Source organism: Apodemus sylvaticus, chromosome 1 (genome assembly GCF_947179515.1).
Source record: "Apodemus sylvaticus chromosome 1, mApoSyl1.1, whole genome shotgun sequence".
NCBI lineage: Eukaryota > Metazoa > Chordata > Mammalia > Rodentia > Muridae > Apodemus > Apodemus sylvaticus.
The window spans coordinates 201,353,171-201,380,228 of NC_067472.1; the positions used below are offsets into that span (position 1 = coordinate 201,353,171).

At 52.2% G+C, this 27,058-nt stretch overlaps 2 protein-coding genes across 2 annotated transcripts in view; one reads left to right on the forward strand and one right to left on the reverse strand.

Moving 5' to 3' along the window:
- Ceacam20 (CEA cell adhesion molecule 20) overlaps positions 1–5,889 on the reverse strand; it is a 43,752-nt gene extending 37,863 nt beyond the window's left edge. The window contains exon 1 of the mRNA XM_052166376.1: positions 5,865–5,889. Coding sequence (XP_052022336.1) covers positions 5,865–5,889 — 25 coding nt within the window. The remainder of the gene's footprint in view (positions 1–5,864) is intronic.
- Positions 5,890–9,870: 3,981 nt separating this feature from the next.
- On the forward strand, positions 9,871–16,182 carry Igsf23 (immunoglobulin superfamily member 23). Its single transcript, XM_052166467.1, is given in 6 exon segments — positions 9,871–10,048; positions 12,755–12,873; positions 12,875–12,974; positions 12,977–13,048; positions 14,050–14,207; positions 15,968–16,182. Coding segments are annotated over 6 exon segments (750 nt in total). The 5' UTR covers positions 9,871–9,885; the 3' UTR covers positions 16,106–16,182.
- The last annotated feature ends 10,876 nt before the right edge of the window (positions 16,183–27,058 follow it).

Below are 27,058 nucleotides of genomic sequence, written 5' to 3' on the forward strand. Positions count from 1 at the left end.
AGGGCAGAGACCCGGTCTGCAGAGGAGGAGTGTGGCTGGGGCCCCATAAAAGACCCTGCGGGTCCTCGAGGTTCTCCTCCCCAGCATCCCCTGAGAGGTCCGAGTGCACGAGACCACATGAACTGTCTTCAGGACTCTTATCTGCCTGGGAGAAGCTTCTGCTAACAGGTGCACAAGAGAACGTGGCTTCACCGCAGGCTAGAGACAAAGAAGCGACACCCTCATAGAGCCCACATAGCTCAGAACACAGAACTCCTGCTTATGAGCTCCCCAAATCCGCCAGCAACATTTTTTGTTGTGGAGAAGGATCTTTTTAAAATAGTCTTGCTAGGTAGGCCCACTGGGCTGCACAGCTCAGAATTTCCTGAGGTCCTCCCCCTGCTGTAGCTCCTCCTCTCTCACCGCTGGGGCCTCAGGTGTGGCCGCCGCCACCACCGCCTCCGCCACCACCACTGCCTGGCTCTACCTGCTGCCCTCAGTCACACCCTTCCTGCCTCAGAGGAGGTTCGAGTTCTTTTTACCATGAAGAACTAGAAAATCAGAGAGGGACCTTCCCCTGCTAATCACTCGGGACTGGCAAAGATCAGAATTAGAATTCCAGGGCCCTGTCCCTTTCTGCCTGAGCAGCACCCAGACCCTAATGAAATTATCACAGCCCAGCATTATCTCAGAGCCTGGAAGACTACAACAGGAGGATTGCTGCGAATTGGAGGCCATTCTGTGCTACTCACTGAAGGCCACACTAGTCAGGACTACACAGCAAGACCTTGTCTCAAACAAATTAGCAATAAGAACATTCATACACCAGGGTCCTGAAAACCTGTCTCAGTCACTCCAGTGCTCGCCTAGCTTAGGAGGCCCTGGCTTCCATCCCCAGAGAAACCGGGTATTGTAACTGCCACAGGTACTGCGAACTGGGTCCCTGGAAGAGAAGCTGGGGATACATGGGGGGCGGCGAAAAGAGCAGAGGACAGGACAACCCAATTGCTGATCGAGGCCCAAAGTTTTAATGGGGACAATTTATGGGTTTGGGGCGCGTCCCCCGCCCCCACTCCGGAGTGTGTTGGGGAAGTGGTTTGGCTGTTTGTTGGCTCCAAGGCTCAGGCAACTGGGCGGGTCACCTGCTTAATTCAGGAATTCGTAGACCTGGAGGAACAGTGAACTTCACCTTCACACTGAGCACTCCACCCTAGGTGGAGCAGGATCGTGACTGCCCTGGAATCCCCCTCTAAGTTCACCTTGACCAATGTCACGTTCCTACCAGCCGTCCAGACACCCGATGTGGCTCTGTACAGGGTGTGGTGGTACACACAGGAATCCCAGCACCAGGGAGGAGGCAGGAGGCTCAGTTCAGGTCATCCCCGGTTACACTGTGAGCTCAAGGCTGCCCTGGGCTACCTGAGAGCTTGTCTCAAAAACAAAAGTAATGGGGATTTAGGGGTAGGCGGTGAGATAGCTCAATGGCCATGAAAGTCTGGCACCCGAGTTTGATCCCCCCAAAACCCATGTAAAGATGAAGGAGAGAGCAGATTCACACAGTTGCTTTCTGACGTCTGTGTCCCTCACATCACACACACACACACACACTAATACAAAAATCACAAGAGAACTTCAGCCATTGTAAGACCCCCCCAAAAAACCGAGGGTGCCCCAGCACCCCACACCCCAGAAGGCGACACCCAAATCTCTCATGAGAAACGGTCTCAATGCAATAGCATGAGGATTTCTTTATTCCAGAATTCTGGGTTCCACAGCCGTGCACCACGCAGGGTTAGAGGACTGAGGACCACGAGTGCCGAATTGCAACAGCTTTTATAAGTTTACAACAAAGCCCCTGAATCACAAACCAATCATTTCTTAGCATAGAGAGCCCGTGAAATGAGAGCCAATTGACTCGTACCACTCCATAGTTTTTAAGCCAATCAGTTTAAATTATCGGAACCCGCGCTCAGGACCAATTAGTTTCCTATTTTCTTGAATGTCTACAGCTGCGTGAACTCCTGCGTAGGGGTAATGGCGTAAGCAGTTTACAGAAGCAAGATAAGCTTAGCTCATTTCCAGTTACCTTAAGGGGCCAGGATCACCTATTCAAGGCCTTTCTGCTAGGTCTAAACAAAGGGCAGGCTCTGGAACGTGACCTTTTACCTAGTTTCTAACAAAGCAAGATAGCATTTTAAACTCCTGATTTCTTGGGGTCATTAGAGTTAGGCTGTATTATTTTCTACCCTTTCACCATCACAGTGCATGGTCGCTGGGACTAAACTTATCTCTATCTGCCAGTCAGACCTACCTGCTTTCAGACAGTAACATTTACCTCCACACAGCGGGTCTGCAGTTCATGGGAGGGGGGAGGGGGCGGGGCAGGGTACTGCAGCTCAGAGAGGTTACATAGCTTCCCCAGGTCACACAGCCTGGAGGAGAGAGTGGAGCTTTGAAGCACAGTAGACCACAGAGAGGGCGTCTCCTAACGAACTGCCCCTCCTGGTTCAAAGTTCTGAGCCAGGGGTTGTGGCCCAGACCTGTGATGCCAGCCCTTGGAAGGCTGAAGTGGAGGGAGATGACAAGTTTGGATCCAGTCTGGGCTCCATACTGAGACCTGATCTCAAAAAGAAACAACAAAAAGGTCCGTTCTGTTCTGTCCGTTCTAAAGCCACCTGAGGAGGGCGCGGTGGTGCCCAACTGTCATCCCAGCACGCAGCAGGCAAAGGCAGGCGGCTCACGGAAATCTGGAGACCAGCCTGGTCTAGATGGCAAGTTCTAGGCCAGCCAGGGTTGTGTAGTTACCAGCAAAACATAAATAATAATAATAATAATAATAATAATAATAATAATAAATAAGCTCCCTCCGACTTGAAGCTTTCCTGCCCCCAGGGCAGGGCTTGCACTGTGAGGGGGATGGAGACCCTCTCACATCCCTCCTGTTCTCTCTGGTCGGGCTTCATCCCCTTCAGAGCTGCTCTCTGGGCATGAACAGAGGAAGGAGAGGAGAGACAGGCAGGCCCGAGTGCTTGCCCGTGCCTGCTGCAGCTAAGGGAGAGCGGCTGTGCTCAAGGATCTTCCTGGGGGGCAGGGGCGGTGCCTACGGCCTCTCTGGATCTTCCTGGGGAGGTGGGGGGCGGTGCCTACGGCCTCTCTGGATCTTCCTGGGGGGCAGGGGCGGTGCCTACGGCCTCTCTGGATCTTCAGCACCATCTCCCACCATCCCTAAGTCTCTCCGCCAAGATAAGAAGGGGCCCTTCCTTCCACGGGGCCTGACCCAAGAGGGCCTCTGCCTCCCTCCAGTCCTTGGCTGTTCACGTCCTTCCAAATGCTGGCAATGTGGGTCATTTCCCAAGGCCCTCCTGCATGCGCATGCCTGTTCCCAGAATCCAAGGGTACCGCCAGGCAGTCAAGATCAAGGTCAAGTGAGCTTGAGCAGATTGTTTATTCTGTACCGTCCAGCAGGGGTCTGGAGAGCGGGGCATCTGCGGGTTTCACATGGGAAGCCTACACCCAGGCCACCGTGCTGTCCACCTTGAGGCCTGTGGGTGTGGCTAGCAACGCCAGGAAGGGTCCCTTCCATCAGGGTCCCAGCGACTGTTCCCTGAAGCTGTCTTACACAGATCCAGTCACCAGTCTGGAAGCAGTGAGGAGTCCCTGGCATGCCTGGAGCATTTAAGGCAGTTTGAGCCAAATCTCATGTTGTGGGACACCTCCTGGGAGGGCCCAGTGGACACCAAAGAGTTGGGGCATCAAAGATTATCTCAAGAGGGGCCAGGTTAAAATGGCAAGGGCTGGCTGGGCAGTGGTGGCGCACACCTGTAATCCCAGCACTCTGGGAGGCAGAGGCAGGCGGATTTCTGAGTTCGAGGCCAGCCTGGTTTGCAGAGTGAGTTCCAGGACAGCCAGGGCTACACAGAGAAACCCTATCATGAAAAACCTAAATAAATAAATAAATAAATAAATAAATAAATAAATAAATAAATAAAAAATAAAACTCAGTTGCAGGGCCAAGATGGTGCACACCACCTTGGTACTGGACCTCTGATTCGGATCTTTCTGGACTGCAGAAGTCCTGCCCCTAAGGAAGGTAACTGTGTCTGAAATACCGACACTCGGCCGCCTGTGGGAGGCATTAGTTTGAAGGCAGCCTGAAGTGCAGGTCCTCGGGCCCTGTGCGTTTCTCTGGTATTGATGACATATTTGGTGATGTCTTTTCTAAGCTTTTTACTTTCATACAGATTCACAAGCAGACTATCGGGTGTGGTCACACAAGCATCGTCTATATCCGACACGATCAACATTCAAGGCTGGGACAAGCCTTCTTGTAAATCATAGAAATTGAGTGCTGATGTCAAAAGTCATGAATCCTATTCTTGTTCGTGAGTCTCCAGGAAGCTCTTTAAGTTTTCTAATAAGGACTGGCATAAAACTGTCAAATACCCAGCTTCCACTACGTTATGAGACACAAACAAGTAGACCACAGGCTAAGGAGGCCGGCCCGAGCGCATAGTCTCGGGAAGCGATGAACTCCACAGTGGAATTCTGAACTTCTGGCCATTTATGAGGTTCTCCGTGAGGCCGAGTCAGGGGCTGTACAAACTCCCTCGGCATGTTCTCAGTGAGGCCATCCCCTAACTCAGCCCCATTTCCCAGTGGGCGTCTCCTGCAGGCCCGTAACTGGGATAGGCTCCTGCGTAGCCACTCCCGGAGCCACTTGCTCTGCCCGGTTATTGCCCATTGAGTCTCTTCCCTTTTGACGTCCTCACAGCAATACTCACAGTTGCTGGTTTCATTAGGACATCTAAGAAGTCCGAGATTTCCTGTTGGATTCCTCTGATGTGAGCAGTCCTCTTGGCATATATCCCTGTGGACATGGGCTGTGGCACAGGCATACCTGCTATCCATGTGGGTGTTAATTTTCTTGCTGGTTCCAAGTTCCAAGGTCCTGGTGAGGGCAACGAGCTCCACTTTCTGCGTTGACGTGCCAGGGGGTAAAGATTCTTCTACCCAGCTGACACTTGTGCCGTCCACCATAGCAGCGCCTGCTTATCTCTGTCCATCATGGAGAAAACTGCTCCTGTCTGTAGCGACTTTCAGCAGGGGTCAGTCTCTCCTCTTGGACCAGTTAGCTGCAGCCTGTCAGAGAGGACGTGTATCTGGGCCCCCATTTTGGAGAGCATGTTTCGCCCCAACAGACGGTAGGGCCAGTCTGGGGTGACCCTAAATGAATGGGCTACCCATCCATGCCTAAGTCCACTGTTCTTCTGGTAGTCCATGAATACATTTCGGTGTCAGTGGCTTCTTGGATCCAAAATCTTTTGGAAACAGGGCCATCAGCTTGGGGGTTCGAGTGTTGAGCCCCTCCCTGTGTCCACCAAGAATTGAGTGGATTTCTCTTCCACTCTCGGAGTTACCCTGGGTAGGGGGAGGTGGTCAGAACCCCATCTCCCCGAGTCACTGTCTTCACCCAGGGCTAACCTTTGCAATTTGGGGCACTTTTCCCACGGCCTGGGACTTCCTGCTCCCGGCTTCTATTTGTTAGGGCGCACTGTGCCTCAGTGGCCTCTCTCCTTACAGTACGGGCACTGCTCCTTTTCTCTCTTCTCTGTCTTTTTTCTAACCGCCAGGACTCTGTAGCTTCTTTCTCTGACTTTTTTTCTTTTTTCTTTTTTTCTCTGCTCCTTCTCCTCCTCTGTCTCCATGTCTCAGCAAACTGTACTAAATCTCCGAATGGCTTACTCTTTCTCTCTGGCCTCTGAAGCTTTTTTCTAACATCTCTCCTAGCCTGGTCTATAAAAACCATTGTCCCAGTAGTCGTAGCATATACATTGCCTCTGTGGTCCGCTCCAGAAAGGCTGTGCTCCCTGTTTAACCTCACATACCTTGGTCAAATTTGTGGGTCGCCATGTGGCCCCCGTGAGACCTGCCCACGGAGTCTGGTGGTGGACCTTCAGGTGCCCCTTACCTTTTGTCATTTTAAAGTCCCAGCCAGATCTAGTCAGGGGAAGCTCACTGTTCATGGCAGCCCGGTCAATTGATGGTGCCCCTGAGTCTGAGGGCGTATTCTTTTTGACTTCCTATATTACAAATAAAACAGTCTCAAGGAGATTAATCAGCCTCTGTGGAAATATGCCCTTAGTGAGGGAGCCACCTGGGTATCAGGGGAGGGGGTCTCAGGTCTCCTCCTGCTCTGCTCGCTCCTGTGGTCCTCTCTTCCTCCTCCCTCTCCCTAGCCCCTCCTCCTCTCTCCTCCAATCACTGGCCTCTCGCTGCCTCAGTGTGAATGGACAGGAAATCTTGTAGCATTTTGCCTTTTCTGTTTAATAAAAACTTTCTAAGTATAAATTGAGCCTAAAAAACTTTCTCTTTAAGTGTAAATTGAGCATAACTACTACCATTTTGTAAGTTATAAAGTATAGGATCGACCTAGAGATGTCAATCAAACAGAGCCCTTGTTCCCTGTCCTATCTTAGAAGACTAGAAGAATTAACACCTGACTCGTGTCTTGGCTATAAATTTTATGTCATCTGAAAACCATCTCTATCAGATTTCTCAAAGTTAAACAGCTTGGACTGACTATGAGACTAAGTCTTCAACCCTGTCAGAAATCCGAGAGTGACCAATATTAACTGAAAATATATAACATAAAATGTCACATTCTGTGGACTTCCGACGCCTTTGAAGACTATCTATCAAAAGCATCTCTGAACTGTTGAGTCTTGAGAACTTTCAGCTGTTTTTATTAAAATCTTGAAAATACCCTAACAATAAACTCAGAGCCTTTATTTGTTATTTGGCCCTAAACTCACAGGCTTAAACATTTCAGATCTGTTACAAAAAAAAAAACAACAACAACAACAAAAAAAAACACAAAGAAGGACTGACTGGGTCTAAACCCTGTACTTTTAAATATTTAGTATCAAAAGAATAAATTTATACCAGTGAAACCCTTGATAATGAATCAAAATAAATTTTGTACCCAATAAAAACTTTTGACTTTAACTTAGTAACAATTAAAAGGATTTTTACAAGATGAAATTTTACCTAATGAAATTATGGCTATAATTCAATCTCATTTCCTCTCTGTTTCAAATCTGACTATTTCTAGATTCCCTAGAAAGACAATAACAACCCTCTCCAGCCCCAAATCCCAGGGAACTGGATTGACAACTCTTTGTAACTTCTTCAAGCTGAGTATGGGCACCGACATATTAATAAGACGGTGGGGGAAGGGTAGGGAGAATGGGGGAGTTGGTTGGTCCCCGATTTCTGCGTCTTGTCTGGATCCAGCTGAAGTCCAGGCCCACAGGGGTTAAATCAGGTCATTCAGCATCAGGCCTCCTCAAACTCGACACGTTTGATGAGGAGCTCAATCTGGCTCTATATTTTCTGTTTTATATATATATGTGTGTGTGTGTGTGTGTGTATGTAAACAAAATTTTAGTATCACAAAGATCGATTTTTTGTTTGATATTCTGGAATCTAGTCCTCTGGAGGTCTCCCTCTATCATTTCTAATCTAAATAGCTCTGGAAGATGTCCAGAGCCTAATCACCCTTTTTTAAAAACACAAAGACAAAATCCTTTTTTCCAAATCAGCCTAGCCTTGAGCCAGGAACCAGAACAACCCTTTATTTTGACCTCTCTCGCAGAGGACTAATAGTACCACAAAGCACAACATCACACCCGTTATGAAAATCAAAACAATTTAAAACAAATTAAATGAACGATCTTTATCCTAACTTAACACAGTTGATGTACTCATCCATCTGTACCAGCTTAAACCCAGAATGCCCGCACGGCGCTGCCTTGAGTATCTTGTTAAGACTTACTTTCCCCACCAGGGGTCCTCAGTGTTCTGTCTCGCCTTTGTTTCAACTTGGAGTGCTTGAGTCATGCGACCGATTTTGGTGCTCTGTAAGTCTACGTCTAACGTCCAAACAACGTCGTCAGTCTAAGTCCAAAAACACAGAACAAAATACCAATAAACAAACAGAGAAAAACAGCTTGGCCCCGCCACAGGCGGACATCCAGGTCCAGAGACACAGAACAAGACACTAACTCACGCAGAGAAAGCAGGGATGAGCCCAGTTACAGATAGCAGGAGCCCCTGCCCGGGGCAGGAACCGGATAAACCAGATCTGAGCACCACTCGCTCCACTCTACTCCCACTGTCACTGCCCTGCCGTTTTCAGAAGGAGCAGAGCTCGCCCGGCCCTCCCCTGGGTCTCGACCTTTGGCTCGTCTGCAGGTAGAGCTCACAGCACCTACACTGTAGGCTCTCGGAGCCTGCAGCCTATCAGATGCTTGCAAACAAACCAAAAGTTCAGACATGCTTACAGATTCAGACAATCAGCGTGACAGACAGCAAGACAGACAGGAAACAAGCCACAGTGTTACCGTGCTCAAGACCTCCGATCCGATCCGATCCGCTACCCCACGGTGTCCCCACAGGAGGTCAGTTCCCCGGCCAATGCACCAAGTGTACGACTCGACCGGTCTTATCTTACCGACCCCTGAGTGGACCACACGGAGATGGAAATCAATGAAAAACGCATGAGGAAGTTTTGTTTTTAAAAAACTAGCATGCATCTGAGAGAGAGTGACCTCGACCCTCGTGCCGCCCGGGCCTTTATGCCCTCCTCACGGCCACCGCCATTGAGCACAGGGTGATTGGCAGAGCAGTGTTGCATTCAGACAAATTGGTTGTTAGATGGTGAGGTAAGTGGACAACAGTCAGTCCTTCAGAATGCGTCCCCACCCTTAGGTCGGTCTCCCCCTCCCCATGTGGTCTGAGGAATGTAACTTAGCCTCTGACCTTTCTAAAGTTCCTGAGTTAACCCTTTCACTGCCTGAGACCCAACACCCGTAAAACCAGACCTAGGGTATCCGATACTCTCTTCTGGCCTTGATGAGCGCGCGCGCGCACACACACACACGCACACACACACACACACACACAAGGCTGTCGGGAAGATTGCCACAAGTGAGCTTCAAGTCAACCTGGATAGCCTGGACTACACAGTGAAGCCCTATCTATAAAACAACAATATCAACAAAAAGAACCAATGCCCTTTTGTTTGGGATGGGGCCTCATGTAGCCCAGGCTTGCCCTCAGTCTGGTATGCGGTTGCCTTTGAACTCCTGTGGTTGTCTCTAGCCACCAAGGGATGGATCCCAGCTGTAGCCACCACACCGAGCCTTTCTATCACTCGTATTGATACTCTTCTGTTGCTGTGATAAAATAGCCCAACAAGCACGTTAGGAACAACAAGGGCTTATGGGGGATCCATCGCATAGGGAAGGCTGGCAGCCAGTCCGGGAAATCATGGACTTAGGGTCAGGAGCTGGTTAGTCACATTTCCTATCACACACAAGAAGGGGAGGACTAGAAGAAGTAAGGCCATGCTATAAACGCTGAAGGCCCGCCCCCGTGATGCACTTCCGCCTGTAAGCCCGCCCCTGTGATGCACTTCCGCCTGTAAGACTCTATATCATAGATCAATTGTTCTCAACCCTCCTAAAACTACAGCCCTTTAATGTAGTTCCTCATGTTGTGGTGACCCCAACCAGAATAGCTTTATATATGCCATAACTGTAGCTTTGCTACTACTGTGATGAATAATAATGTAAATATCTGATATGCAGGATATCTGTGATCCCTGCGAAGGAGTCGTTCGACCCAGAGGGTCACGACCCACAGGTTGAAAATCACTCTCCTAGAGGTTCTGTGACCTCTCCCGAACAGCGCCCCCCTGTGGGGGCCAGGGCTTCAAACACTTCCTTCATGCTAACACCTTCTCCAGCATCTGTAACATTGGCTCGCTTGCAGGCAGTGTGCCGCCTGTGTGCCACTTGTCCCTCGCTGTCCCTCCTCCTTCCTGCCTCCTCCAACGTGCCCCAAATGGAAGGAGCTGGCACCCGCCTGTCCGTCCCTGGAGCCCTTGAGGGAGATCTCAGCACTTCTTGGTCCCGAGAGTCTAAAGTCCAGCCACCAGCCGCGTCCTCTCCTGAGGGCCTCCCGGGATGTCCTCGCACTAGCCGAGAGGTGCCGCACACTGAAGATAGCTTGGTCCTCAGGGATGTCTCAGCTCAAAGCCCAGAGGGTCACACCGAGGTTCCGGACGCTGTCAAGTCCCACAGAAGTCTGACAGAATACAGTCAAGTCAAGCGTGAGTGGGGCCCATGGAGAGGGCCCCAGTGCTCAGAAATCAGACTCCCCTCAGGGCCAACGGGACATCTCTCGGGTGTTGTCAGTCACCCCTGTGTTAGACTGCTTTCTCTTCCTGTCAGAGACTAGCTGAAACTGGATAATTTATAAAGAATGGAAGTTTAAAGTCAGGTCTTGCAGTTAGGGTTTCTACTGCTGTGATGAAACCTAATCACCAGGCAACTTAGGGAGGGAAGAGAAGCTTTATGCAGGTAACTGTTCATGACAGACGGAAGTCAGGGCAGGAACGTGGAGGCCGGACCTGAGGCAGAGACCGTGGAGGGTCAGTGTTTACTGAGCTGTTCTCCATGCTCACCTGCTTTCCCTCTCAGAGGCAGCGCTGCTCCTAGGAGCTGGAACCTTTCATTTCAATCAGTAATCAAGAAAAGGACACCAGGCAATGGTGTCTGGGACTTGGGAGGCAGAGGCAGGTGTATCTGAGTTCAAGGCCAGCCTGGTCTACAGAGAGAGTTCCAGAGTAGCCATGGTTACGCTGAGAAACCCTGTATCAAGGACAAAAAGAAAGAGGTGATCCCATGGACTTGCCTATGAGCCAGTCTCCTAGAGGTATTTTCTAAATGGAGGTTCCCACTTTCCCAAAAACTTTAGCTTGAGTCAATGTGACAGGGAAAAAAAAAGTAATCCAAACAGTGGGAATGGTGACACAGGCCAGCAACCTCAGCACTTAGGAAGCCAAAGCAGGAAGATCAAAGTCCCAGGCTATATTGTGTGTTTGAGGCTAACCTTGGACACATGGGATTCTGCCTCAAACACACACCCTATGTTTTGTTTGTTTGGTTGCTTGGTTTGGTTTTTTTTATTTGGTTTTTTCGAGACAAGGTTTCTCTGTGTAGCCCTGGCTGTCCTGGAAGTCACTCTGTAGACCAGGCTGGCCTCGAACTCAGAAACCAACCTGCCTCTGCCTATCAGAGTGCTGGGATTACAGGCGTGTGCCACCACTGCCCGGCTACACCCTATGTTTTAAAAATGACATTTGTGTGGCAAGTCCTAGAGGTTAAGAGCTAGCTAGCACCTGGTGAGGGGCCTGTATTTTCTGTAACCTAGTAGATGGTTTCATTTAGCAATATACAACAAGAGGGAGACCCAGGAGGGTCACCCACCTGAAAAACTAACTCATTGAGATCTGTCTTAAAGAGCAGAAGTAAGGCTACAATAGGGCTCAGTGGTAGAGCCCCGCCTAGAATCCCCCAGTGAGGGGTTGGGGGCGTGGCTCAGTGGTAGAGCCCCGCCTAGAATCCCCCAGTGAGGGGCTGGGGGCGTGGCTCAGTGGTAGAGCCCCGCCTAGAATCCCCCAGTGAGGGGCTGGGGGCGTGGCTCAGTGCTAGAGCCCCCGCCTAGAATCCCCAGTGAGGGGCTGGGGGCGTGGCTCAGTGGTAGAGCCCCGCCTAGAATCCCCAGTGAGGGGCTGGGGGCGTGGCTCAGTGGTAGAGCCCCGCCTAGAATCCCCAGTGAGGGGATGGGGGCGTGGCTCAGTGGTAGAGCCCCGCCTAGAATCCCCAGTGAGGGGCTGGGGGCGTGGCTCAGTGGTAGAGCCCCTCCTAGAATCCCCAGTGAGGGGCTGGGGGCGTGGCTCAGTGCTAGAGCCCCTGCCTAGAATCCCCAGTGAGGGGCTGGGGGCGTGGCTCAGTGGTAGAGCCCCGCCTAGAATCCCCAGTGAGGGGCTGGGGGCGTGGCTCAGTGGTAGAGCCCCGCCTAGAATCCCCAGTGAGGGGCTGGGGGCGTGGCTCAGTGGTAGAGCCCCTGCCTAGAATCCCCCAGTGAGGGGCTGGGGGCGTGGCTCAGTGGTAGAGCCCCTGCCTAGAATCCCCCAGTGAGGGGCTGGGGGGTGTGGTTCAGTGGTAGAGCCCCTGCCAGGATTCCCCAGTGTGTCAGTGAGTAAAAAGCACTTGTCTCCAAGTCCTGTGGGCTGAGTTCGGTCCTCAGGACCACGTGGTAGGAGGAGGGAACCGGCTCCCACACATTGTCTTCGGACATCTTTATGATTCCTCCAACCCCTCACAAACACACATAAAATAGCATTACGTTTTTAAGAAGTATAATAAAGAAATCTTAAAACAAAACAGTTATGTTTGGTGAATGTGGCCTTTAATCCCAGCACTCAGGAGGCAGAGGCAGGCAGATCTCTGTCTGTTTGAAGGCAGCCTGGTCCACATAGCAAGTTCCAGAACAGTCGGAGCTCTACAGTGAGACTCAGTATAAAAACAAAACAATGCAATCAAGCAAAAGTTTCCTCAGTTATTAGAGAAATAGCTTAATATAATTGTGCCTAAATGTACTGAATGCTTAGTAGCCTGGTATTATTATTACTAGTATAATTAATTCTGTGACTACTGACACTATAATGGCCACATGCAGTGGAGCACAGGAGCTTGTGAGCCCCAGTGGGGCTGTACTAACAATGCATGCATGACAGAGGGTGAATGAATGCATGAGTGAACGAATATGTGAATGAATGAATGCATGTGCATGTAACTGTGTGGGTCAGAAGAGATGCCAATGTCTTTGGGATGTTACCTGGAGGGCTCGCTCTTTGTTCCCACAGACAACCCCAGTCTGACCCCACTGGTGACTTTCCCAGAGTCTTTGAAGGGCATAATCTACAGTGACCTTAACTACCCTGTGACCCTGCAGTGGGTGGCGATCACGGACCCAGAGCCAGTGCTGGCTGAGCTGGACCTTGAATGGGAAGCCATGCGGAACTGGGGAGAAGCTATTTATCTGGTGACTGTCCCCAAATCAGCTGGGCGTGTACCTGTGCATAGCCAAGAGCTGGTCTCTGAGCCGGTGACTGTCTCACTGAGCCGTAAGTGTCCCCAGGACACTTGTATCCACATGGGTCTGCGGCTGACTTCCTGTAGCCACACCAGATCTTTAGAGCCAAAATGTCACTCCATGTTTTCTTCTACATGGTAGGCTGTGGCTTATTAGCCTTTTTTTTTAATTTTTTAATTTTCTCTCGTGCATATCTGCATGACTGTCTGCATGTGTGTCTATGTAAATATGAAGGCCAGACCCTGATCGATCTTCATCGATGGCTTCCCACCTCGTTCACTGAGGCAGGGTTTCTCAGGTGAACCCAAAGCCCCGATTCTCGCCTAGCTGGCCAGCGTGCTCTAGGGCCCGCCGCCAACTCCCTGTCACCTCCCAGGCCTTCTGCCTGACTTGTACAGTGCGTCCAAAAGGTCCCAGCACTGGTCCTCTCACGGCTCAGAGTGCTTTATCCACAGGCCGCCATCTCCCCAGCCCTTCATTAACCCACTGTATAATATGACAGACTTGGTCCTGGGGTCCTTAGCCGATACCCTCCCCTATCACCACCAAAGCCCAACTTGGTGAAGGGAGGGGTTTTCTTGGGGTTACTTACATAAATGAGGAGTTACTAACAGGAACAGAGGGGGCTCAAAGACAGCTTCACCACCAAAGCCAGTGCCAGCACAAGTAACAGCTCACAGAGCTGGGGACCTGGAGCACAGCATGGAGCACCAGGAGTACCTTTTCTGGTGCCTCAGCTTCCGCACAGGACACCCCAAGGCCAAGTTCTCAGCCAAGAATGGGAGGGGAACGAGGGGGACAGGGAAACATCCCAGAGGAACAAAGGACCGCCTCTGGGGAGAAAGGAAACGGAGGTGACCCATGGGAAAACGACTATTTATAAAGGTACAGGGGAAACCTAGCTTTAAGATGAGGTGTTAAATTTTAATTGGCCATGTTAATTAGGGCAGACAAAGGGAGACTTTGACTGCTGGCCTTCAGTTCTAGATGTCAGCCTCAGGGGGAGGAAGCAGCTAAATATAGGAGCAGACTTTGGTAGCTAGTTTTAGGAATGCGATCTAACAGTTTTAGGGGAGAAGAGCAAGGCCTTCCAGAGCCGTGCGAGCCTTGCTGGGGCTGTGGCCAGAATCCTCAGGTTTGCCTGCGCGCCCTCTCCGCAGGGCTTGGCTGAGAAACTGGTCCGCAGCCGCCCCTGGAGTGTGCTTACCAAGACCCTACAGCCGGTCCAGGGACTTCCTCTCGAAGCTGTTTTCAGTTGCTGGCTTCCTGTCTTAAGGACCTTCATCTCCAGGATGGAGGCTTTCACACCCACCCTCCCCCAGGACTTCCTCTTGTCACACTTTGCTTTACATCCTGTGTCTAAAGAGGTTTCCAGGGCAGGTGGTTGGTAGCTATACCTTTAATCCTAGCGCTCTGTGGGAGGCAGAGGCAGGTGGATCTCTGAGGTCAAGGCCAGATTGGTCTACAGACTCAACTCCAGATCAGCCAGAGCTACAGAGAAAATATCTCAAATAAATAAATTTAATGATGATGATGATGATAATAATAATAATAACAATAACAATAAAGAAGACATTACCCTCCAAAATGGAAAGTTATCATCTCCAGGGAAACTCTAACACAATAAACCCAGAGGTTGACACTGGGCATCATTTGACTGCTCTCCATTAAAAACATGTTTTAGCTGGGCGGTGGTGGTGCACACCTTTGATCCCAGCACTTGGAGGCAGAGGCAGGCGGATTTCTGAGTTCGAGGCCAGTCTGGTCTACAGAGTGAGTTTCAGGACAGCCAGAGCTACACAGAGAAACCCTGTCTCAGACAACCAAAAACAAAAAAGTTTTACTGTGTTCCTTGCGACTGTGACACTGCGTGTGCTTTGACCATGTCCACCCACGCCGTCCTCGGCTCGGTCCCTGCTTTTCCCCTTCCCCGATTCCTCTCTGTCACTCACTCAGTTCCGTCACACATTGGAACACCGACAGCCTACCAGGGTGCACCCCCGAATCCAGCTTTTCTTTTTGAAGACAGGGTCTGTCTCTGAAGCAGGGATTCGTGGATAGAGCAGCTGGCCACACCCTGGTGACCAGGAGCGCTCCGTGTGGGGAACTAGTCGAGGAGACCCACAGACCGCCCCCATCCAGAGACCAGAGTAGGCAGGGCTGGGATGAGGGAACCATGGAGTCAGGGAGGGCCACCTGGAGGAGGTGCCAGCTGAGCCGGTTCTAACCTATATAAAGATTGTCTAGAAAGGGACAGAAATGGGGAGGTGGGGGTGTGCCGGGCCGTGAACGAGGGGGTGCTATCCGCAGGGCTCCGCAGGCCTCTGACCTAGCTGAGTGGCCAAAGCCTTGCAGCTCTCCGAGGGAGACGGGAAGCTGGAACAGCGCATGCAGGCTGCCAGGCCTAGGGGGTGCAACAGGCAGGCGGGGCACAGCGGGGGTGGGGGCTGGAAGCCGAGGTGGGGGCACGGGAGGGGGAGGGGCGGGCCACCGAGCAGGAAGTTGTGCCATAGGCCTGAGCGGCCTCCAGCCTCGCAGAGAACTCTGTCCCCAAGGCTTTAGGGCTCCGTAAGACACACACTCCCGGACAGGCTTTGGGGAAATAACTCAGGCTCTTAATTCCCTGTGGGCGGGGTCTTCTCTCCATTCGGGGGTGGGATCCAGAGGCAGACGCTTCCCATTGGCTTGGCCTGAGCCGTGAGGGGTGCGGCGTCTGCACGTGGAAGGACTTGGGGCGTTGTCCCTCGGTGACTGAGTGAAGCCACAGTCCTGTCCGTGGGCTGCGGGGGTCCAGTGTCCCAGGTCGGGAGGACATGAACCGGCCTCAGTCCTCAGACACGAGGACCACCGGGCTCTCTGAATCCGCTCCACCTGCCCGAGCTTCCTGTCTGGTGGCACAGTGGGGACCCACAGGGGTGCGGGGAGGAAGAGCCGGGCTTGTGCAGGGCGCCTGGGCGATAAGGTGACAGGAGGACCGCCATAGGCCACCCCGGGAGGCCCATCCCTGATCCGAGCTGTCCGCTTCTGTTTAGTCCTGGCACTTAAGGAGACCCTGTGTCTCCCGCCCGTCCTCCCGAGGACACCCACTCCCGCCCACCGGAGTCGCTGTCCCGTGGGCTGAGCTCAGTTCTATTCCCAGATTATAGGTGAGGCACAGACAAGTCAAGACATTAATTCCAGGTCACACAGCCAGGGGGCAGCAACAATTCAAACTCTTGACAATAAAATAAAATGAAATAAAATAAAGTAAAATAAAATAAAGTAAAGTAAAATAAAATAAAGCACCAACCCAACAGACCCCTGGGAAAGAACGGATGCCTTTGCCCCAGCGGCGCCCATCTGACTCACCAATGCCCGAAGTGACGAGAGCAGCTATGAGTGCGTGCTTGGCTGCTGGGGTTCACACCCCTGTTTACGGGAGCTGTGGAGAAGTGGAGCCCCATTGGGGCTCAGTGTGCCCATCTGCAAAATGGGGAGGTTGGCGGTCATAACCACACCCAGCCCTCAGAACGACAGGAGTGTGAACCACCTTCTATCAGCGGTGGGCTTCGTGAGAGCCTCGTCCCGTCCCACCTGGGCCCCGCGAGGGAGGCAAACGGGATGAAGAGGAATGAGTATCAAGGGTGGGAAGTCAGGAAGGGGGATGGAGGGCATCGGGAATGGGTGGAGCACGGGGAGAGGGGGGAGAGGGGGGCACGGGGAGGGGAGCATGAGGAGAGGAGGACCGGGGATGGGGAGCACGGGGAGGGGAGCACAAGGAAGAGGAGAGGAGGATTCGGGATGGGGAGCACCAGGGAGGGGGAGCACGGGGAGAGGGGAGCACGGGGAGAGGGGGCACGGGGAGGGGAGCATGAGGAGAGGAGGATCGGGGATGGGGAGCACGGGGAGGGGAGCACAAGGAAGAGGAGAGGAGGATTCGGGATGGGGAGCACCAGGGAGGGGGAGCACGGGGAGAGGGGAGCACAGGGAGGGGAGCACGGGGGAGGGAGAGGAGAACACGGGGAGGGGGAGGGCCATGAGGGAGGGATGCCAGTGAAGCCTGGCTGGGAGGAACCATCCTGTGGCGAGAGAAGACAGCTAAATAAAGCAGCAGAGAGGGCTTGGTTGGCAGATTTACCTGCTACCAAGCCTGAGGGTCTGAGTTTGATCTCCGAGAACCAACATGGCGTGAGGAGACGATGCCAGTGCAGGCACACACAAGTACGCACGCCTAAAAACTAAGGGTTAGGGCCTCTATCTAGGAATTTGGAGGGATCACAGAGCAAAAGCTAACAGTGATGTGCTCTCTCCCTCCTCCCTCCGTCTCTCCCTCCTCCCTCCGTCTCTCCCTCCTCCGCCCACTTCCGACCCTACTGCAGAGCCCGCAGAGATATGGACCGTGCAGATGAGCGTGAGCATGTCTACCAGGAGCCGACCCCAGGACACGATGACGTGGTCCTTGTCAAGCCCCCTCCTCCCTGCCATTTGTCCCCAAGGTGTCCCCAGCTAAACAAAGCCTTTTCCGTTCTCCTGTTGGCCGCCAACACCCCATCTTCACAGCCCACCCACTCCAGGAACACTGCCTCTCTTCTTCAGCCTCAAGGACTGCAAACAAGAGAAACTTGAGCTTAGCTGGAGGGAGGGGAGGGGTAACGGGAGGGAGAATTCAGGAGAAGAAGCCATGAAGATTTCCCAGAATCCACGGTTGTATCCGTCAGCCTCTGCGAGCTAACGAAATGCCTCTGGAATTTAGCAGCTTGAAAGCACAGCCATTGGCGCAGACCGCAGCTCTGCGGCCTGGGCTGTAGGTGGGGCTCGGCAGGTGGGGCTTGCTGCAGCATCTGTGGTGCAGAGGGTACTGGGGGGTCGCACCACTGGGGACAGCCCGCACTCAGGCTCAGAAAGCCCAACCCCAACCGGTGACAGGGCCTCCGGCTCAGAACTGAACACCATCGCTGCCATCCCATTGGTCGGAGGAAGTCACATGGCCCGCCCAGCTCAGGCGTTGGCTCCGCCTCTTCCTGCTCTCCACCACCTTCTTCCCTTCCTTACAGTCTTGCTCTCCAGGAATTCAGGCGCTGTGGCTTCTTCACACCCCCCTCCCACTTTTCTTTTTTTGGTTTCTTCGACACAGGGTTTCTCTGTGTAGTCCTGGCTGTCCTGGAACTCACTCTGTAGACCAGGCTGGACTTGAACTCAGAAATCTGCCTGCCTCTGCCTCCCAAGTGCTGGGATTACAGGCGTGCGCCGCCACCGCCCAGCTGAGCCCTCTTTTCTCCTGTCTCTTTCATTGCATTATCCCAAAATTTCAGTCCCCGGGAGTGGACCAACTCAGCCGGCTTACTGACGACATGTGACATCTGTTGGACTGATGTCTTTGTTCACTACGTAAAGAAATGTCCGTCCTTCTTTCCTTGCCCAAGGCACCTTCTGACGGGTTAAAATAAAAAGCCTACGGCCTATAGCAAGAGTCAGGATAGTAAGATGGGACACCTGGCAGAGAGAGAGGATCTCTGGGGAAGAGAGAAGCGGGAGAGAGTTGCCACCCAGACTGAGAAGAAGTTGGACATAGGAAACTGAGAATAGTAATGTGGGTTAATATAAGTTTGGAGCTAAGCCAGGCGGTGGTGGCGCCCGCCTTTAATCCCAGCACTTGGGAGGCAGAGGCAGGTGGATTTCTGAGTTCGAGGCCAGCCTGGTCTACATAGTGAGTTCCAGGGCAGCCAGGGCTACACAGAGAAACCCTGTCTTGGGGGGGAGGGGGTTGGAGCAAGTTGGGGAGGAAGCATAGCATAAGCCCGCAGCATTTATTAATAAACACATGTCTCTGTGTCGTTATTCTATTCGGGAGCTGGGGCGGGCACAGAAAAGCCGGAATGGTTACAGACGTGCCTGGTTTCCTGCTGGGGTGGGCACAAGACACAGGACGCCATCGCGGGTCCTGGTATGCGGAAAACGTATTGCCCTGCCTTGTAAGCTGAGCAGGGCACAGAATATTTCTTCTGAGTATGCAGGTTGTTCTTGCTTATTTTCTAAATAAAAATCTAGATTGTCAGTGTGCCCAGAAAAGGGGAAGTCGCGGCAGACCTCCAGAAATCCATGGTGCTCTTGTGGGTGGCATTTTGTGTGGGTCTCTTCAGGTTTGGGTTTCTGAGACACGGTCTCACTTTGTGACCCAGGCTAGTATCTAACTCATAACCAGTATACATGCTGCATAGTGAGTTCGAGGTCAGCCTGGGCTACATGAGATCCAGTCTTAGGAGGAGGAGGAGGACCCTGACCCAAAAGTAAATTTAAAAAAAAATTTGTTGGGATCCCAGTGCAGCGCCCCTTCTTTGGCCCGCACTTCCTATTTTACCTACCTTGTTAGGCTGACAGCCCTGCTCAGCCCTGCACAGCTGGGAATTCCGGTCTGCCCTCCTTCCCCAAAAGCCACCTCCACTGAAAAACTTCGAACAGAGGAACAGCTCCCGCAGCGCAGTTCTGCATTCTTGGCAGATCTTGAAACCTGCTTCCTCGACGTCGCCCGCCACCAAATCCCGGCCTAGGTGCTCAGGTCTTGACCATACTTGGGCACAGACCAGCTTAAGGCCGACGCTTCATCACCCTTGGCCTAGAGTCTATAAAACTTCCCGCTCTTGCCAGGGTGGGGCACTTCCGCAGCCCTGTTGGTTCTTCGGGACTTCCAGGAGCAATGCCTAATAAACCTGACTCTATCTATTTTTAATTTGGTCCAACCTGGTCTATGTCGGCCCCACCTAGGGAGAGAGAAAGCCTAGAGCCGCCTTCCCCAATAACTACGGAAGCGCTGTTGTGTCAGTCAGGGTTTGAGTGACAGCTCTGTGGTGTCAGTCCAGTCTAGTTGATTCTGAGTCCCCGGGACAGAAGCAGGGGTCTGAAGAGAGGCTCCTTAGGGCAAAGGAAGTAAGAACCCGTCACCCGGGTGATGGTGGCGCACGCCTGTAATCCCGCACTCAAGAGGCAGAGGCAGGAGGATTTCTGAGTTCGAGGCTAGGCTGATTTACAGAGTGAGTTCCAGGACAGCCAGGGCTACAGAGAGAAGGAGGAGGACGAGGAGGACGAGGAGGACGAGGAAAAGAAGAAGAAGAAGAGGAAGAAGAAGAAGAAGCCTCCTGTGAGCTCAGGAAGCGAGCAGAGAAGTCCCTGAATCGGGCAGCTCCGTGAGGCTCCTCCTTCCGGGAAGACACACACATGAAGGACTAAAGTGGAAACTCGGGGTTTCTCTGGAAAGTTAGTTACACACTTTAGCCTGGAGCACACATGCTAAAGCAGACACGGGAAAGGAGGCACGAGGGAGGAGTGTAGCTGTGGCCCCACAGCCGGCCGGAGAGGCGCACTGACCGTGCGTTTGGTTTGTTCTGCCTCGCTAGTCTTCGCTTTGCCGCCATTATGGGTGTGGTGTCTGCCTGCTCTGCAGCTGCTGGGTCACAGTAGGTGTTCACTACGGGACCGAGCTGCTGCCAAAGATCAGGCTCGCCCCCAAAGAACTGTTGCCGAACAGGTCCACTTCCCCCATGTCCTAATAACTTTTCTCTTCCGCCGCCTCCGCTGGGTGCTGGGCTAGAGGAGAGGACGAAACCTTATTAAAAGGTAGGTCACAGGGCAGGAGAGATGGCTCCGCGGTTAAAAGCACTGGCTGCTCCTCCAGGGGTCCTGAGTTCAATTCCTCCCAGCAACCGCAGGGCGGCTCGCGACGTCTGTAATGGGATCCAGGCCCTCTTACAGCGACAGTGTATACAATAAACAAATACACGAGCTGCCCGGAAGGTTGCGTGCTCGGCTCAGGTTCCCAGCCTTGTGACCTGTCAGACATGCTGGGGTGGGCTTGGTGACGAAGCTGCCGCTGTGTCATTTCTGCTCCTGTAAGTGACCATTCACTCACCCGTGCACATTCCTGTAAGTAACCCCGCCACAAGCCATTGGTTCACCTTGTTGGACCGCGGTGGTACCCACACGCTGCTCTGCCATCAGCCCCTTGGTGGGGTGACTGGATGTCTGTCACCATCTCCTCAAGAAATGAGGCCCAAGGGGAGGTGAGAGCATGAGGGGAGGGGCCCTTGCTGCTGGGATGACGGCTGTGATTGCAGTGAAGCCACCAGATGGAGAACTGGGAAGTAAACTCAGGTCCTCTGTAAGACCAGCCATGCTCTCTACCCGACCTGTCTCTCCAACCCCCCAGCTACGGCCCTGAATAGACCCGTCTATCCGAGTATTTAAGACTGCTGACTATATTAAGAATTCTGGGAGGGGCTGGAGAGCTGGCTCAGCGGGTAAGAGCACAGACTGTTCTTCCAAAGGTCCTGAGTTCAAATCCCAGCAACCACATGGTGGCTCACGACCATCCGTAACGAGATCTGACGCCCTCTTCTGCAGTGTCTAAAGACAGCTACAGTGTACTTACATATAATAATAAATAAATCTCTTTTAAAAATCTGGGAAATTGGCTACTCTCCTGGGCGAGCTGACATCATCAGGCAGTGGTGTCTGCCGGGAGCGCTTTTATTGTTAGTGAAGTCTGCTGGAGATCTAAACCGGAAGACTCTCCATTGCGTCTGTTCCCTAATCCTCAGCAGTGTGAGCGAATGCCGGGTGCGATGGCTTTTCTGGGCCTGCGACGGCCCACTGTGACGCACTTAACGGGGCACAGAAACATTTATACCCTGCTCTCACAAGCGGGAGTCAGCCCAGCAGTGACTCAGAGCACCTTCTACATAACGGGATCCACATTACAGACGCATGACTCAGTCGGGCGTGGCGTCCTGCCAGCCCCGCCCTAGCTACACGTTCCACCTCCTCGTCTCACTTACTTAAATTGTATAAATTGTAGTCTTTATTTATTATTTATTTATGTGTACTTTAAATTACTCGTTATTTGTACCAATGTGCGTCTGCATGGCACCTGAGTGCCTTGCCTCGGAAGGCCAGCAGAGGGCGCCAGATCATCCTGAAGTTCGTTTCCCGGGCCTGCGAGCCCCTGGACTTAATAATGCTGGGAACTCCTGAAGGTGTCCCTGGAAGGGCTTGAGCTCTCCAGGCCACCCGTGCGGGGAGGGGAAGGGAAGGGGGGGGAGTCAGGGTCTCAGGCAGCCCCAACCACCTTGAACTTGCTGTGTAGCCAAAGGCTGATCTAGATAGAATTCTTGAACCTCCTGCCTCCACCACCCTCACCACCAAGTACTGGGATTGAAGGCATGAGTCACCACCTCTAGTTTCTGGGGCGAGGGAGGGGCGGCGGGAGCGGCGGGCAGGTGTCAGGGAGGTGGGGGGAAGGGCAGGAGGCTGACGTCACCCTGCCTCACTCAATCTGTTAGGGAGGAAACAAACTGGAGATGAACCACAGTTCTCCGCATATTTCTTCTTCTCTGAGCTTTCTTTTTTTGTTTTTAAAGAATATTTATTAATATATCTAAGTACACTGTAGCTGTCTTCAGACATCCCAGAAGAGCGCGTCAGATATCAGATATCATTACAGAAAGCTGTGAGCCACCATGTGGTTGCCGGGATTTGAACTCAGGAAGAGCAGTGCTCTTAACCGCTGAGCCATCTCTCCAGCTCATTCTCTGGGCTTTCAAAAGAAAAGGGAGAAGAAAAGAGAGAGAGCATTGTCACTGGAAGGGAATGTGGACCCGAGGATGTCGGAGCTAGCACGTCTGCGGAGGATGCCATGGGGCTGGGGCTGATTCTAGCACTTTCCTACAAGTCTGAGAACAGAAGAGAAAGCTCCGCCCCCTTCTCCACCTGAGGGACTGGGGACTGTGCTGGCAGGGTCAGCGCTGGAGAAAATGAGTTAGTGAGCTGGAATGAGGTCTTCCCTCGCAGCCACGGTGGTCTCCTTCCTTCCGTCCATTGTTTTATTTTGTGACTGGTTTTCTGGTAGACCTGGTAGGGGCTGGCGTTGAACCCCCAACCCCCTGCTTCCATTTCCCAAGTGCTAGGATCCCCACCCTCTATCCGTGTGATACTGGGAATGGAATTCAGGGCCTTCCGCTCTACAGCTCCCTGCTAACAGCGGAAGCAGAGCCTAACAAAGAACGCCCAGCAAGGCGGCAGGGTGAGTGCCCGGCCCAGCAGGACGGGAGATTTACCCTGCAGCCCGCCCCGGCCTGAGAAACTCTCCCAGACTCCCACTGAGGGCAGCAGGAGGTCTTTCTTCACTTGCTTGTTTGAGAAGAGATCTCAGAGAGTCTAGTGCTAACGTGAACTCCCTAGGAACCACACCTGAGTAATGAAGTTTGAATTAGCATGTGTTAGCGTGTGTGCATGTGTCCGTATGTATGCATGTTAGCATGTGTGTGCACACATGTACCTGTGCATGTGAGTGCTGTGTGTGAAGGCTCCTCACTGACACCCAGTCTTCCCTGCTCTCCCCCCACCTCCTTTGGCTTTTGGTTTTATTTTTATGATTTGTTTGTTTGGTTGGTTTTGGTTTTTCAAAACAGGGTTTCTCTGTGTAGCCCTGGCTGTCCTAACTCACTCTGTAGACCAGGCTGACCTAGAACCCACGGAAACCCACCTGCCTCTGCCTCCTGAGTGCTGGCATCAAAGTCATACACCTTATTTTTGAAACAAGTTATCTCACTTGAACTCAGCAGCCCAGCTGAGTTCATCTTGCTCCAGGGACCTAGGTGTGTTCTGTGTGCTGCGACTCCAAACTCCAATCCCAGTGTCATCTTGCCAGCGCTAGGAAATATGTTTAACAGGTTTAAACATGAGCATTAAGAAGAGGCAGGCATTAGGAAAAAGATGGCACATGGCCAAGGAAGAGGAGCAGGCTCAGGAGAGAGGAGAGTTCACACACATGCCATACACATGCACAGGTACACGTGTACACATGGAACAAGTATGGATGCATAGAGGAACATGCACCGCGCACAGCCATTTACACACCTAAGACTTTTGTTTTGGTTTTTTTGGTATTTTGGATTTGGTTTTTTCCAAGACAGGGTTTCTCTGGGTAGCCCTGGCTGTCCTGGAACTCACTCTGTAGACCAGGCTGGCCTCGAACTCAGAAATCCGCCTGCCTCTGCCTCCCAAGTGCTGGGATTACAGGCCTGCGCCACCACCGCCCGGCCACCTAAGACATTTTTATGCTTTATTATGTTTGTGCAGATGTAGCAGGTGCCTGCAGAGGGCAGAGGGCAGATCCCTGGAGCTGGCGTCACAGGCAGTGTGAGCCGCCTGACACAGGGGCTGGGATCCGGGCTGGGGTTTTGTGGGTGAACAGGAGGCTCTGCTGGGCCATCTCCCCAGCCCCACTATCTCCTCCCACTAAGTGGGTCTCAGGGACCGAACTCAGGTCGTCAGGCACGGTGGCAAACGCCTTTATCCACTTAGTCGTCTCTCCAGCCTCCATCTTGGTTGTTGAGTCAGGGTCTCACGTGGGTCCAGCTGGCCTAGAACTAACCGCAAAGCACTGGCTGGCTGCAGGTGCTTGAATGAGAATTGTCCCACCCCACCCATACACACACACACACACACACACACACACACACATGCATGCACGCACATGCACGCATGTGCGTGCGTGTAGGTTAACATGTTTGAATGCTTGGACCACAGTTGATGAACTGTTTGGGAAAGATTAGGAGGTGTTGGGGGAGGTGTGTCACTGAGGGTAGGCTAAAAATCCACCCCGACCCTGTCTGCCTGTCTCTCTCTCTCTCTCTCTCTCTCTCTCTCTCTCTCCTCTCTCCCTCTCTCTCTGTGCTGCCTCTGGATTGGGTATATAGCTCTCAGTTGCTGCCTGTCTACTCGCACCATGGTGATTATTGGAAAATACTCTGTAACTGTAAGCAAATCCCCTGTTGTAGAAACTTTTAATCCTGACCCAGGTCTCCACTCCACCTTGGAACTTGTAGTTACTGGATAAAAGACACACACAATCTTTATATTTAGAATAAACTTTAAATGGGAGCTGGGCAGATATCGACCCTCTCCTATTAGAATCTCCTTTCCTCTAAGTTGTTACTGCGCTTCATCTGGGCCGCCCTTCCCTCTGATTGGCCAGCCTCTTCCTTGACCTCACCTAAACTATGGCGGCTTCTCCTCCTTCGTCTTCTCCCTGGTGGTTCGTCTCAGATCCCCAGGAATCCTAAACCACACCCGCTCTTCTACCCAGCTATTGGCTGCGGTCATCTCTATTAGCCAATCAGAAATCATTTGAGGGTGCGTCATGGGTCACTGCAGGCGGGGCCTCCCCTCCCTTAGCATCACAATGGACAGCAAGTGCAAACCTCAGTCGTCCTCGGTTAAATCGCTTTCTTTTACAAGAGCTGCCGTGTCTGGAAGACTCTTCACAAAAGTAACACTAAGACAGTCACCTTGAATCTGACTTCCTCCCCACCCAGAGCTGGGGTCACGTGGCCTCTCCTCCAAGCTCCAAGTTCAGAAGTTGTTTTTGTTTTTTTTTGTTTTTTTTTTTTTGAGTTCACAGGGTTGTTCCTGTGTTAGGAAAGAAGACTCTCGAGAAACAACCCTGAGTCATAATTGTCAAAGAAACCGTTCTCAGCGTAGGCGGCGATAGACTGTTATCCTGGTTCGAGATCTCCTTTGTGAGCTGGGGAATCTCACAGGTTCGAGCTGAGAGTGCAAAGGTGAAAGCAAAGGCCTTTGGGTTCAGAGATAGCTCATGGGTGAGCGGCAGCAGGCACTGCTGGCGCTTGGGGGGACTTAGGTCGGTCCCTGCGCTCATATAGAGCAGCTCACAGTCATCTGTAACTTCAGCTCCTGGGGATTAAACGGCTTCTTTTGGCTTCTTTAGCGCGCGCGCGCGCGCGCGCACACACACACACACACACACACACACACACACACACACACGTATACTCACACACATTTGCATAAGCAAAATTTTAAAAAAAAAATTAAAGCAAAGGAAAATTAAAGCTAAGATCTCACACACTTGTGTCTTCAGTGGGCTCCATGGCTATTTTATTTTAATCTTTCTCCTCCCTTTTAAAATTTACTACTTGTGGTTTCTGAGGTAGGGTCTCACGGCTGGGCACAAACTTGCTAGATGGCTAAGGATGACTTTGAACTCTTGCTCCTCTGCCTTCTGCCTTCAAAATGACAGGACTCAGGATGCCACACTTTCTTTGTCACACTGTGTCCTGGAACTCACTCTGTAGACCAGGCTGGCCTCGAACTCAGAGATCCTCCCGACTCTGCCTCCCAAATGCTGGGATCAAAGGCGTGCACCACCATGTCTGGCTTCCATCTGAAATTTTTAAGAATTGTGCCAACTCTGAGCACCAAATAGAAGCCATGCCCTTGCCTGCTTTGCTAAGACAGGCTGCTCCTGACAGAAGTGTGGCAGCATCTTCTAAAAACAGACACACATGCCCTTTCACCCACTCCGGAAGCCACAGAGCAGAGACCACACATCTGTGGGACGTGTCGGTCAGGCCAGCACACTTTACCACTGTACTCGGTTTTATCTGGGTGCTGAGGAAGCAAACCCGGGTCTTCAGGCTTGGTCGCAAGTGCCTTTGCCACTGAGCCATCTCGCCAGCCCTTCCCACCATTTCTCCTCAGCACTGCCTCTGCTCCATGCTGGCAGGCCCTAAAATCCTTTTCTGCTGTGAAGTCAAGAGTAAGAGATTTCCTCAAGCTGCTGGCATCGATGCTGGGGTGTGTTTCCCCGCTGTAGCACCACTGACAAAGGCCACATCAAAGTCACAGCAACGCCACAAACCGAATCTGTTCCTTCTGAAATCGCTCTGTGGACTGAAGTTCCCCAACACTAAAAAGCCACACTTATGTTGAGGATTTCACAAGGCTGATGGACTGACTGACTGCACGATTGTAGAGAGTTAGGATGGCGCAGATCACCCCAAGCAATCTTTAGCCCCCTGTAGCAGTCACTGCCTCCCCAAGTCTGTGTCTGGTCTAATGTCCTTTTGACCGTTACATGAAACCTCTGGGGGCATGTCATCGTCACAAATCACCCATTTGCACCAACTCCAAAGCCAAGAATGTCATCAGACAGCCCCGGAGATCTTCCTGTTTTGTTTGCTTACTGCTGCTGTGATAAACACCAAAATCAAAACCGACTTGGGAAAGAAAAGGTTTATTC